At 41.5% G+C, this 14,229-nt stretch overlaps 1 protein-coding gene across 3 annotated transcripts in view; it reads right to left on the bottom strand.

Moving 5' to 3' along the window:
• SLC23A2 (solute carrier family 23 member 2) overlaps positions 1-14,229 on the bottom strand; it is a 246,869-nt gene that overhangs the window by 96,456 nt on the left and 136,184 nt on the right. For all 3 annotated transcript variants that reach the window (XM_077469482.1, XM_077469484.1, XM_077469483.1), the window contains one exon: positions 6,281-6,379. In XM_077469482.1, coding sequence (XP_077325608.1) covers positions 6,281-6,379 — 99 coding nt within the window. The remainder of the gene's footprint in view (positions 1-6,280; positions 6,380-14,229) is intronic.

Below are 14,229 nucleotides of genomic sequence, written 5' to 3'. Positions count from 1 at the left end.
TGAGATGTGTGCAAACCTTGTGGCCAACTACAAGAAACGTCTGACCTCTACGATTACCAACAAGGGTTTTGCCACTAAGTACTGTCATGTTTTGCAAAGGGGTCAAGTACTTATTTCACTCATTAAAATGCAAATCAATGTATAACTTTTTTGAAATGCGTTTCTCTGGATATTGTTGTTATTCGGTCTCTCACTGTTAAAATAAACCTACCATTAAAATTATAGACTGATAATGTCTTTGTTAGTGGGCAAACATACAAAATCAGCAGAGGTTCAAATACTTTTTTCACTCACTGTACTTGTCAATTAAAACCAGAAGACTGCAATGCAATGCTGTGGCCTTCATGTGTTTGCCCTTCATTTTTTCATAAAAGCAATTTAGGTGTATTAGGTCCCTTTCACACCGGGGCGGTGCGGGTGCTGCCCCAGCACCGCTTTATTGTCATTTTAGCGGCAGTATTTGGCCTCTCAGGGCGGGTTTACCCCCCTTGCTAGCGGCCGAGAAAGGATTAAAACCACTGCAAAGCACTGCTGCAGCGGCGCTTTGCTGGCGGTATAGCCACGCTGCCCCATTCATTTCAATGGGCAGGAACAGTGAAGGAGCAGTATACACACCACTCCTTCACTGCTCCAAAGATGCTGCTAGCAGGTCTTTTTTTACTGTCCTACCAGCACACCGCTCCAGTGTGAAAGCCCTCAGGCTTTCACACTGGAGTGTGAGGAGTGGCTCTTTCAGGGCGCTTCGCAGGTGCCATTTTTAGCGATGTAGCGCTTGAAAAGTGCCCCAGTGTGAAAGGGGTCTTAGCCAACAGGAAGGTGCAGAGGCTAGGGCAAACAGGCCAGAGCACAACCATGCAAATTTAGTCTGAATTTGTCAGAGTTCCACTTGCTTTGTGTTTTATTGGGTGCTCTGGAAATACATTGTTATGATGCTAAAAAACACTATAGGTTTGATTTAAAGTGTTACCAAACCCAGGACCCTTCATTCACTATATCTGGTCTTCCACAGTACACAGACCAAGTAAATGCAATTATTTTAGTAAATAAAAATGGCTAAATACCCTTTCTCATTATCACTATATAGCAGTCTTATTACTTCTATCAGTGTCTGGTTAAAGCTTGTAAGAGAAGTTTTCATTCTACTCTGTCTTATGAGGCTGCAGGACCCCTGACCCTGTGTCTGGACAGTGTTGATTGGCCCTGTGCTGATCACATGCACCCCCCTCAATAAAAAATAAAAACACTCTAGCAATACACACCAAACTGAGGTTGTGCAGAGTGACTCCAAAGGCTCTGTCTTATCAGGAGATGGATTGGGGACAGTGGAAGAAGGGGAGGATCCGAGAAGACAGGATCAAACAGCATTTTTACACAATGCAGAGGATTAACCTCTTAGGTTCACAGCGAGTATAACTAGCATGCTTTACTGCCTATACACACTGATTTTACAGTTGTGGGTTTAGTAACACTTTAGGTTTGGCAGTGACAACCTATCTTTTCACAGTTAATAAAACCAACCATACCATTATATTGTACAATTACACTGTATAAAGTGTAAAATGACATAAACAAAGAGAATAAGTTTAGGCATTTTTGGTGGAATTTAAAGTTAAAAGGGATTTAGTTCAATTCTCTTAAGTTTGTTTCAGCTTCCTTAAAGGATAACAATGACCATGCATTGGGCAGACAACAGATAGCTCAGCACTGACTGACATTAGCTTTTCCCAGCCGTGCCTCAGGCACCCTGAGAGCCTGAATGGCATTTCAAGCTGGAAGACCGAGAAGCATAGAATGGTCAAAGATTTCAAATCTAACACTGGAAACAAATGTAATCACAGCAGCACAAGATGAAACCTCGCTAACAAAAAAGATTTGTCAACTGTGATGAATTAAAGAGGACTAAATAAAAAATAAAACGCCAGATAAGTAGATGTGTCTCAGGCAGGAAGCTCTGTTAGGGATGCCGACACCCACAAAACCAATTTAAAGTGATTATAAAGTCTTGTTTTTTTTTTTTCTCTAATAACAACAAACATGCTATACTTACCTGCTCTGTGCAGTTGGTTTTGCACAGAGTAGCCCCGATCCTCCTTTTCTCGGGTCCCTCTTCGGCACTCCTGGCCCCTCCTTCCTGCTGAGTGCCCCCACAGAAAGCGGCTTGCTATTGGGGTACCCGAGCCAAGTCACAGCTCCCTGTGTCCATTCAGACATGGAGCCATGGGTTGGCACCGCCCACTCTCTCTTCTGATAGGCTAACTGCCTTTGAGTGACAGCAGAGGGTGCCAACGGCTCCGCTAGTGTCTCAACCAATCAGGAGGAGATTCCTGGACAGCTGAGGAACTCATGGACATCATTGAAGACAGATGGGGCTCAAGTAAGTATTAGGGGGTGCTGGAGGGTGGCTGCTGCACAGAAGGTTTTTTATCTTAATGTTAAGAATGCATTAAGATAAAAAATGGCACAGTGGTGCAGTGGTTAGCACTCTCACCTAGCAGTAAAAAGGGTCACTGTTTCGTATCCCAACCACGACACTACCTGCCTGGAGTTTGCATGTTCTCCCTGTGCCTGCGTGGGTTTCCTCTGGGTACTCTAGTTTCCTACCACACTCCAAAGACATGCAGGTGGGTTAATTGGCTTCTGTCAAAAAATTGGCCCTAGTATATGAATGGGGACCTTGGATTGTGGGCTCCTTGAGGGTAGGGACCAATGTGAGTGTGCAATGTAAAGGGATAGGGACAATTGTAGACACTCAACCTTACTAACTATGCAACTAAGATAAAAAACCTTCGGCCCTTACAACCACTTTAATCTTTGTCGGGAAGATACAATCGTGTGTGGCACTACGACCTCAAAACCAGATGAGATCAGCTCCTTTGATAGCGAACCTCACTAAGCTCAGGCAATGAAGATGCATTCATCATTTTAGCATATTAGATGGTGTAAACTAGTAGATTTTTGAATGAATGTTCATTTGAATATTTATAAGATAATGTTCAGTACAGCTTGACGAATGTTGTTCGAAAGTAGTTAAAAATGTTGTTTCCTTTTAACATTTGATTTTGAAATGAATGAACTACCAAATGAAATCCAAAATTATCCCACATAATCCTTTAAATTTTCTCATCACTGCAGACAAACAAATGCCGATTTGACCCCCACTAATGATTAGAAAGTTGAACAAACATTCTTAAACAAAAAATATTTTGAACGAACGTCTACTAGTGTATATACCACTACTTGACTTTCACATTCTCCTGCATAGGAAGTCTAAAGAGTGTGCCAGTCTTAAGCTGGGTACACATGGGCTGAAAATTGGTTGAAAATGTCAAGAATCGGCCTACTTTCAGTCTGTGTATACAGCTCCTCAACTGGCTTCTGTCAAATGAGCAAGCTGGAAAACAAGTGCCCGATTAGCGCTCACAGCCAATGGCAAGATCAGTGTGTTCTGGTGCGGGAAGTAGTCCCCCTATTAAAACACAATAGCTCAGTGGAGAGATCGCCACACTAACATTGGATACATTAGTATTGCGACCTGTACGTTTCTTTTTGTTCAGCCTGCTGGGTTGAACCAAAAAAAACTTCCTGTGTGTATCACGCATTAGTATCAATTTCTAAGCAGGCATTGAAAATGAACATATTATTGGCAGTCTTCTCCACTTTTTCAATCTGGCACATACCAATTTTAGAAGGGAAGCAAGAAAGAGGTTTTCCTTGGATTTCCATGCTACCTTTCACCGCTCTATTACTGGAGCTTTAAGGCTTCATGTACACTGTTGCTGGTAAACGGACGTTTAGGAGCAGTTGGGCATTTTTTTTTCAGATGCCCCTGAACTCTCCTCTGTTATCTTATCAGTAGGCAGTTGAGTTTAAAAGCATTTTTTGGAAAGCAATAAAAATGCGTTCAGAACAGATTTTTATAAGCATTTGAAACGCCAAATGCCTGTAACAGCTTGTAAACGCAGTAACTTGCAGTTAAGCCACGTTTCATTTACAGGCACTTTTAATTTTTGACTATTTGAAAAAAATAATATAATAAAAAAGAAAAAAAAACGCTTCTAAAACGCAAACGCGGCAAAATGGACATTTTTAAACGTCGGTTACTATCCATCAACTTAAATCGTTCAGGAGAGGTTGTACAATGTCCCTTGTACATTCAGCCTTACATGTTACAGACCTTTTGTGTCAAAATGATATTTGATCAATGGATGTAAAACATTACCTTAATATCTCCAGCTTAGTGTGTAAAACGCTTATAGGCTCCATGAACACTGGCAGTTTTCTTCACAGAAAAAAGCATTTAGCATTTTTTCTGCCAGAAAGTTCCAATCAGAAACGCAAACCAGAAAGGTTTTTCTATCTGCCTCATGTTGAGCTCAAAATATAAATTAAAAAATTGGGGAAGGGACAAGGGAAATGTGCAAGCAATCCACTGATAGATGGTCAAGTACAGTGCATGACCAGTTTGATCTTACACCTATTTAGGTGTTGTTGCTGTAACCATATTGCATAAGGGTCGGTTCACACTGGGACGACTTGTCAGGCAACTTAGCCGCCTGACAAGTCATGTCCCGTTCTGTACAATGGAACCGCTCTAATCGGAGCGACACAAGTCGCTCTGACTTAGAAAAAAGTTCCTGTACGACTTTGGGGGCGACTTGCATTGACTTCTATAGAGAAGCTGTTTTGCAAGTCGCCGCAGCGGTCGTGTCCAGGTTGCCTGAGGCAGGTGCGCTGCAAGTCGTGCTGCCTCAGTGTGAACACTAAAGGGAAAGGAGAAGAGGTACCCAGTTAGAAAGATACAACATTGCACTTTTTCTAATTTAATCTTTTGATACAATAAATTGATATTTGTAAACAAAATAAATCTATTATACAATATCTTGATAATTTTAGTTTGATCTAATTTTTGCTGCTGAAAGTAATCTCTCATCTGGTATCTTTCTAACAGAGTATCTCTTCTCCTTTCCCTTTGAGAGCTCAAAATATGCCTGTAATAGGCCTAATGTGCATGGACACATAGGATAACATTGAGCTGCTTCTACAGGCAGAACACAAAACTCCTGTAGAAGGGCTAATTTAAACTAGGTGCGGTGACAGACGTTTTCTGCAATGTAAGACGTCTGTGAGCGCAGAGACACGCGGGAAACAATTGTTTCCTATGTGTCTCATTCACACTGCAACGCAACATATAGCTGCGCTGCAAAGTGCTGCGATAAAATGATGAATTGCATGGCAATGTACAGCAACACAGTGTATCGCACTGCTGTACATTGACATGAATGAAATTTACCTTTTGTACACTTCAAATAAAGTTCACACAAAAAAAAAACCGGAGAAGTGTGATGCTCTGAATCACGCACCACCCTTTCCTCGACAGCAGCAACAGAGACTTGCCGGAGAGGTGAATCACTTCTGTGTATTGTGAATTCAGCCTAAGGGCAAGTGAAGGGGGGTCACCTAAATGTGTCACCAGCACACACGCAATATATGTGCTCTCGTGCACACAGTGGTATGCACATGTGCCAAGATTAAAATATGTTAATCTACTAAACAATGCATCTACATTTTTACTTGCAAAACAAAATTGCCAGGGGCACGGGAGAGACTGTTCAAGGACAAGAAAGCAGTACATTTACTAAAAACGAAACACTTCTGCCTCTGGAATGGCAGACGACTCACTGTACCAGAACCCTAATGGGGAGGCCTTGCTGTCGCCTCCTCAGTGTGGGTGCTAAACAAATACTAATTAGCTGAGACACATTGGAGATGTAGTGCCAGCACCCACACAGTATGCGGTAGATTCATTGTTTTAAGAAACCTAAAAGGTAAATGCCAAATTGAGATAAACTTTACACAGTCAACAAATTACATTTGGGGCGGATAATGAAATAACTGAATACAGGTAATTCCATCCAAGCCTTGGCAGAAAGCAGCATCCATGTGTTTTGGCAAGGTTGGCACCCATTCTGTATACCAGCCTACTAGGTTAATATCATTGGAATCTGAGTATTTGGGTTTGGAGAGTAAAAAGAAAGAAAATAATGTAACTCGGTAAAGTGATTTTCTCTCAGGATCATTCCTTGGTGACCATTGTCAAAGAGCTAGAAAGGGATGAATAGTCCAAAATGTTACAGTTGTCACCAGAACTGGAATAGAAGGGACATATCACAAGGGGGGTGCCAGTACACTCATGTTGTGCAGTGTTTCAATAGGAAGTGAATGGAAATCTCTCCAATGGAAAGACAAACCACAAGAAAAAAAAATGGCAGCACACACTCACCTTCTCTGCAATACCACTTTCAGTCGTATAAATAGCCATTAATTCTGTGTCTTCCGTATCCTGATCAACAGTGGATGCGGCACCTCCATTTATAACCACCTGCAAATTAGGAGAGGGAACAAAGCAAAGGAATCAGTCAGAAAGTATTTGTTTAATCACTGAATTAAATAGAAAAAAAAAGTAAATACCTTTAAGTGACTGTACAGAAATGTTCAGATATACCAAATAATTGGCCAACTTTTAGAAAATTGATAGCGCACACACAAAGTGAGCTTCATGTACTAAACCAGTGGTCTCCAAACTGCGACCCTTTGCTTGCCTAAAATTCCTCCCACCGTCAGCAACAGTGGGGCATAGTTCTTGCCACTGACAATGGTACACTATACCTTCCACTGGCACCAATGGTGAGGGACTATTCTTCCAACTGACACCAACGATGGGGCACAATTCCTCCCACTGACAACAATGATGGGGCACTATTCCTCCAACTAACACCAATGATGGGGCATTATTCCTCCCGCTGACACCAATGATGGGGCACTATTCCTCCCACTGACACCAATGATGGGGCACTATTCCTCCCGCTGACACCAATGATGGGGCACTATTCCTCCCGCTGACACCAATGATGGGGCACTATTCCTCCTGCTGACACCAATGATGGGGCACTATTCCTCCCGCTGACAACAATGATGGGGCACTATTCCTCCCACTGACACCAATGATGAGGCATTATTCCTCCCATTGACACTAATTATGTAACCATATTGCTACACTTAGAGGCAACTGTTCTGTTTTAAACTCAGTTGTGACATGATGCTACTTGTAGATCAAGACATCGCTTGTATATCAAGTCAAAATTTATCGAAATATTTAGCTCGTCTTGCAAAACACTCTCAAACCAAGGTTTTACTGTATTATTATTCTGGACTTATGTAGTGCTAAAAGGTTGTGCAGCGCTGTACAATAATACAGTATGGACCTAAAAGGGAGGACTTGAGCAGTCATTTTTTTCTTCTATTGTCACCCCATCCAATGATCTTACTATAGAAAGGGTGCTGATATATAATGTAATGTATGACATTTACCTGGACATATAGTTGAGATCCTGAGAGCAAGATTACTCAGTTTATTCTTTTTCTAAGTATATATTCCCCGAAAGAACTAGCCCACGGGATGGCCAACATTTTTGGTATTACAGTGTACTTTAAGGGTTGATTTACTAAAACTGAAGAGTGAAAAATTTGGTGCAGCTGTGCATGGTAGCCAATCGGCCTCTAACTTCAGCTTATTCAATTAAGCTTTGCAAAAACCTGAATCTGATTGGTTTCTATGCAGAGCTGCACCAGATTTTGCCCTCTCCAGTTCTAGTAAATAAACTCAACTGTTTTGAACTCAAAGGTATTTTCACCCTGGCATAAACTGCAGCACCTAGATAAGACTTACTATAATTGTCTGATTTTTATATATTTTTTTAAATGATTTCCAGCATGTTAAAGCTACAAATATTTCAATTACCCTTGTACTGAAGGTTAAAAGACAATGGCTGCCTGTAGACAGCTCAATAAAGTCATTTTAAGTATCATTTGCTATCATCAGACCAAACTGCCAAAGGAGATAATGAGCACCTCAGCCAGTTGGAGCCTTTCATTACTGCATAGGGGCATTGTTCAACTTGGTAAAGTATTGACTCTGCCACTTTAAAGTGATAAAGTCTCAGTTTTTTTTTTCTTTAAAAATAGCAAACATGTTATACTTACTTGCTCTGTGCAGTGGTTTCACACAGAGCAGCCCAGATTCTCCTCTTCTCGGGTCCCTCTTCGGTGCTGCTGGCCTCTCCCTCCTGCTGAGTGTCCCCACAGCAAGCAGTTTGCTATGGGGGCACCCAAGCCATTGATCTGTGTGTCCATACAGACATGGAGCCATGATAGGGCCCAGCCTCCCCCCTCTCCTCATTGGCTCAATGTCTGATTGACAGCAGCGGGAGTCACTGGCGCCGCATTGCCGTCTCAGTCAATGAGGAGGAAGGGTCTCGGGCAGTCAAAACACTCTTGCAATATCCCTGGATCGAGATAGGCTGAGATAAAATATTAGGGGGGCTGAGGGGAGCCTCTGCACACAGAAGGCTTTTTATCTTAATGCATTAAGTTAAAAAAAAAACTTTGACTTTACAACCAATTTAACTCTTGGGCAATGACCTCAGTCCCACTGAAGTCCTGCAAGGACAGATATTTAGAAATATCTGCCCTTCTATGGCGAGCCGTAGATGCAGCAACACTGCAGACTTCAGCAGGGCATTTATTCAAATCTGGACACTGCCTTTACATAATCGATGGCCTAAATGATCAATAATGTCACATCAATTGGAACAGCAAGTGGGTTAATCTAGCTATACACCTTGAAATTTCTCTCGTTTTTCCTATCAATGCTAAAAAGCATGCATTATGGAATTTCCCCAGCCAACTATGGTATTTGGACAGTTGCAGCGCCCGCGGCTGTCTGAATAAACGAACAGTGACTGCATCTGTTTGGGTATAGCCATTCACCATTCAGCTGACAATTTTTCACCTGGCTCCTGTGATTTCAAAGTTTATGGATCTGGGTGGTGCAGACACAGCCACCCACAGCGCAAACTTTGGCAGATTTGCGCCATGTTTGGACAGGTTTAGAAAACCTCATTACTGCCCAGCCTCCAACACTGAGATTAGATGCTGCAGCAAGGGGTGTGCCCACATTTCCTCCCCAGATTTTCATATGACAGCTGGCAAACAGACAACCCACATATGCCAGTGTTAGACTACATGCACTCAGATTCCCCAGTCATCTATGTGGGCTTTCCTAAAGACAATGAAATTAAAAATTAGAGATATACAGTGCCTTGAAAAAGTATTCATGCCCCTTGACATTTTCCACATTTTTTCATGTTATAACCAAGAACGTAACAGAAGACAGACAGAAGAACCTGAGGGTAGAGGGTTCTTTATTGTAACAGTGGTTAGGATATGGAATTTTCTTCCACAAGCAGTGGTTTCAGCATTGATCATTTCAAAAAACTATTAGATAGGCACCTGAATGACCACAACATACAGGGATATACAATGTAATGCTGCCATAAAATCACACGTATAGGTTGGACATGATGGACTTGTGTCTTTTTTCAACCTTGCCTACTATGTAACTATGATTGTTAGAGAACCTTAGTGAACAAACAGCATCATGAAGACCAAAGAACACATCAGACAGGACAGGGATAAAGTTCTGGAGAAGTTTAAAACAGGGTTAGGTTATAAAAAAAAAATATACCAAGCTTTGAAGATCTCACAGAAAACTGTTTAATCCATCATCCAAAAATGGAAAGAGTATGGCACAACTGCAAACATACCAAGACATGGCCGCCCACCTAAACTTACAGGCCGGGCAAGGAGAGCATTAATCAGAGAAGCAGCCAAGAGGTCCATGGTAACTCTGGAAGAGCTGCAGAGATCCACAGCTCAGCTGGGAGAATCTGTCCACAGGACAACTATTAGGCGTGCCCTTCACAAATCTGACTTTTATGGAGCGGCAAGAAGAAAGCCATAAGAAGTTCCTTTGCAGTTTGCAAGAAGTCATGTGGGGGACACAGCAAAAATCTGGAAGAAGGTGCTTTGGTCAGATGAGACCAAAATACTATGTGTTGAGGAAAACAAACAATGTAGATCACCCTGAACACACCATCCCCACCGTGAAACATGGTGGTTGCAACATCATGTTGTGGGGATGCTTTTGTTCGGCAGGGACAGGGATCTTAGAAGAAAACCTGTAAAGCTCCATACACAATATCAGATTTTCTGCTGATTTTTGTCTTCGGATTTACCAAAACCATGTAGTGCAAGGGCCTGTCTGATTGCATACAAATTGAAACTCCTAAGGTTTGACCTCATATTATATTGTTTTGGTAAATCTGAAGACAAAAATCAGCAGAAAATCTGATAGTGTGTATGGGGCTTTAGAGTCTGCAAAGGACTTCAGACTGGGGCGGAGGTTCACCTTCCAGCAGAACAACTACCCCAAGCATATAGTCAGAGCTAAAATGGAATGCTTTAGATCAAAGGATATTCATGTGTTAGAATGGCTCAGTGAAAGTCCAGACCTTAATCCAATTGAGAATCTGTGGCAAGACTTGGAAATTGCTGTTCAGACGCTCCATTCAATCTGACCAAGCTTGAGCTATTTTGCAAAGAAGAATGGGCAAACACTTCTGTCTAGATATGCAAAGCTGGTAGAGACATCCCCAAAAAGACTTTCAGCTGTAATTGCAGTGAAAGTCGGTTCTACAAAGTATTGGGGGGTGGAATACAAATGCACGCCACACTTTTCACATATTTGTAAAAAAAACACATTTATCATTTTCCTTCTACGTCACAATTATGTACCACTTTGTGTTGGTCTATCACATAAAATTAATTTACGTTTTTAGTTGTAACATAACAAAATTTGCAAAATGTCAATGGGGTATGAATACTTTTTCAAGGCACAGTACATGTGACCACAAATAATGAACACCATCTTCAAAAACATATAAAACAGTGGCAAAAGCCTTCCACTCTCTCTCCAATGATCTTTCCAGCTGTGCAACAGTTAAACTCATTTTTTAACCGCACTACCTTTTTTTTTTTAAATGTAACATTTAAATGGAACAGCTAATATTTGTACAGAAACAATATAAAAGTTCAGACCTTCACATTACAAATTATTGCATTTTTGCAGTTTTGTTTAGTCTTATCAGACACCAGGGAGAAGCTGATAAGCCAAAGAATGTCAGATGCACAAATACAGTACTTGGCAACTGTCAGTAATGTTTAAATCAACAATTTTTCGAGCACAAACTATGTAAACTTCCATTATATTTATATACATAGTGAGAGATTAAGAATGAAGGAGTATTTTAATGCATGATACTCCTTTCTCTGGTACAGGAGGACATTTATTAGGAGTCATAATGAGGATCAGCCCACAGGCCTGTGTATTGATCTACAGACCATGGAACCAATCAGACCCATTTTTTTTTTACATCTGGGTTCACTAAATTCTACAGAGGTGGATCAATTAATGAGAATTTCATTCAGTAGTCAGACCAATCCGGAAGCCAGCACAGTTTATTTTTATGTTTTTATATTAGGAGGTCAAGTGAAGAAGGTGCCATCATCATCACTAAACTGTGAGGAATTGTTGACTGCTAAAAGGTATTATAATCTCTATACCAAGGTTACAATAGTGTCTCTCGCTACTAAAGTGCCCCTTGAGGGTAACCTCTTGTTTCTAGGACACATACTCTAATTGGTAAACCCGCATTCACACCTGAGCAGTGCGTATTCCTGGTGACTTTAAAGCTTTTTTCAGGAGTACTACGGGCTTTTACAAGTGTTTTTGCACATGTATTAATCTTCAGGAGTTTGTTTTCTGGTTTGTGCAAAGGGAGGAGAGCAGGTCTATAGGACAAGGAGAGTTCTTCAGGTGCAAAAACACTTGGGCCCCCATTTACAGGAGCTCCCTACTGAATGAGACCAAAAACACTCATGTCAAGAATGAGATGTTGCAATCAGAAGAGAAACCAGCATAAAAATGCTCAAGTGTTTACAGGCCTATTACTGGTGCTCTACAAGTGGTTTTGCCCATTTAATGTAGAAATAAAGTCATTTTATTTCCTATTTTGGATAAAGCAAGGGTTATAACCCCTGTCAGATTATTTATGCCATGCGTGTCCCACTGAGGAGATTTCCCTTCACTTTCTGCCCCATAGCCAAAACAGGAAGTGAGAGGAAAGCCCACCAAAGTGAGGGATTCCCTTGGTTGCCACCAGAACTATTGTCCCCATTGAAATATTTCCCCTCTATTATTGTTCTGAGGACAACCCAAAATTTTGAATTTTATTTTCACTTTCGATGAGAAAGGTAAACGTGAAAAATAAAGATGGTCAATCGCCTTAATGGGGGCACAGACAGCAAAAAAAAAAAAAAAAAGAACATGACAGGTGTGTTAATCCTTCTCCAATCTTTCCAACCCAAAAAAAAAGTATTGCCTTTAGTTAATCTTTAAACTTGAGGAATTTTTTCTTGGGTGGGCAATTCCTCAGGTGTATAAACACTTGTGTCTAAGGGATAAAAAAAGAGCTCATGTACTTTGAGCTAAAACATAGAACATAGGGCAACTAAGCATACAAATATGAACATGGGCAAATAGAAAAAATGGGATTCTGCATGTTAAGTGTAGGGCATACGAGCATTTAAAACACTCAAGTGAATGGGGGCCTACAGGCACATTACAAGGGCGTTGTGTTTTTACACGCATATCAAGAATAAATTTGTTTCTTGGGCTAGGCAAGTGGAGGAGAGCAGGTCTATAAGACCCCTTTCACACCAGGGAGTTTTGCAGGCGCTATAGTGTTAGAAATAGCGCCTGCAATGAGCCCTAAAGAAGCTGCACCATTGTATGTAGTGTGAAAGCCCTAGGGGCTTTCACACTACAGCGCAGGACGTCAAAAAAAAATCCTGCCAGCAGCTTCTTTGGAGCGGTGAAGGAGCGGTGTGTTTACCGCTCCTCCACAGCTGCTCCCCATTGAAATCAATGAGGCAGCGCTGTAATACCGCCGGCAAAACGCCGCTATTGTGGCATATTGCCGGTGGTTTTAACCCTTTCGCGGCCGCTAGCGGGGGTAAAAGCGCCCCGCTAGCGCCCGAAATGCGCCGCAAATCCGGCGGTAAAACGCCGCTAAAAATAGCAGTGTTTTACCGCCGACGCAATGGGCAGTGTGGTGTCAAAGTGGTCTTAAAGGGTTCTTTAGGCATGAAAATGCACATATTGTGCTTTACAGGTGTTCCCATCAAAGTCTATGAGCCCAAAAAAGTCGAAAACTTACCCTGACCAATAGATAGAGTGTATGTGCATTTGTGTGTATATAAAGGAAACTGGTTATAACCCAAGCTCAGAAAATACTTTTCTTTTCATAAATCTTCAGAACAGAAACGCCCTTTTTTATTTCTTTAGAATTATATTTGTGGCAGATCAAAGGTTTTAGATACTGACTGTATACCGAACAGTATTTTTGAGAAGATCTTGAACCACGCAGAACAGGATAGTCCACTTTTATTCAGAAAATCCATGAAAATCGGAGTAGAGGTCCGGAATAAAATTCAGCAAACGTCTCATGTAGGCCGATCTGTGTCACAGCGTCTTTCATTACCGTGTGATGACTAAAAGTGACTCAGCACCTTTCCGCTTGTTTCGCAGGACAATACTGTCACCAATACCTCAGGAAACAATGAGGAACGGCAAACGTTCACAGAAGTCCTTTGAATAAACATGCACTTGTGATGATGTGATGGTATTGAAGAACATCAGATTTGCCCTATCTATTGCTGCAGGGGTAGATAAAGAGTGCTATGACATAACTCCAGGCCCGCCCAGACTACGGACTCCTATATTTAGCACTCCCAGGAGCTGAGCGTGTGTGTGTGTGCTCATTAGAGATTCAATGGTTCTCTATGGTAAGAAGAGGTGGAAATATTCATTGATCATTTACATCTGGATACACTTGATGACAATGCACGCAGTCATGCAGACCCACCAGGATTTCAGCTGAACATCAGCGGTTTTTAATTTTACTATGAGAGTGCTGCAGCCCAAAGGATTCCACATTTGGCCCTAACCATCCATATATACAGTGGTGTGAAAAAGTGTTTGCCCCCTTCCTCATTTCCTGTTCCTTTGCATGTTTGTCACACTTAAGTGTTTGGGAACATCAAACCAATTTAAACAATAGTCAAGGACAACACAAGTAAACACAAAATGCAATTTGTAAATGAAGGTGTTTATTATTAAAAGGTGAAAAAAAAATCCAAACCATCGTGGCCCTGTGTGAAAAAGTGATTGCCCCCTAAACCTAATAACTGGTTGGGCCACCCTTAGCAGCA

The sequence above is a fragment of the Lithobates pipiens genome, unplaced genomic scaffold (genome assembly GCF_037356315.1).
Source record: "Lithobates pipiens isolate NorthernLeopardFrog02 unplaced genomic scaffold, aLitPip1_a1.2 Scaffold_8, whole genome shotgun sequence".
Taxonomy (NCBI): Eukaryota; Metazoa; Chordata; class Amphibia; order Anura; family Ranidae; genus Lithobates; species Lithobates pipiens.
The sequence above is the reverse complement of the archived record's forward strand: the minus strand, read 5'-3'. Positions and strand labels throughout refer to the sequence as shown.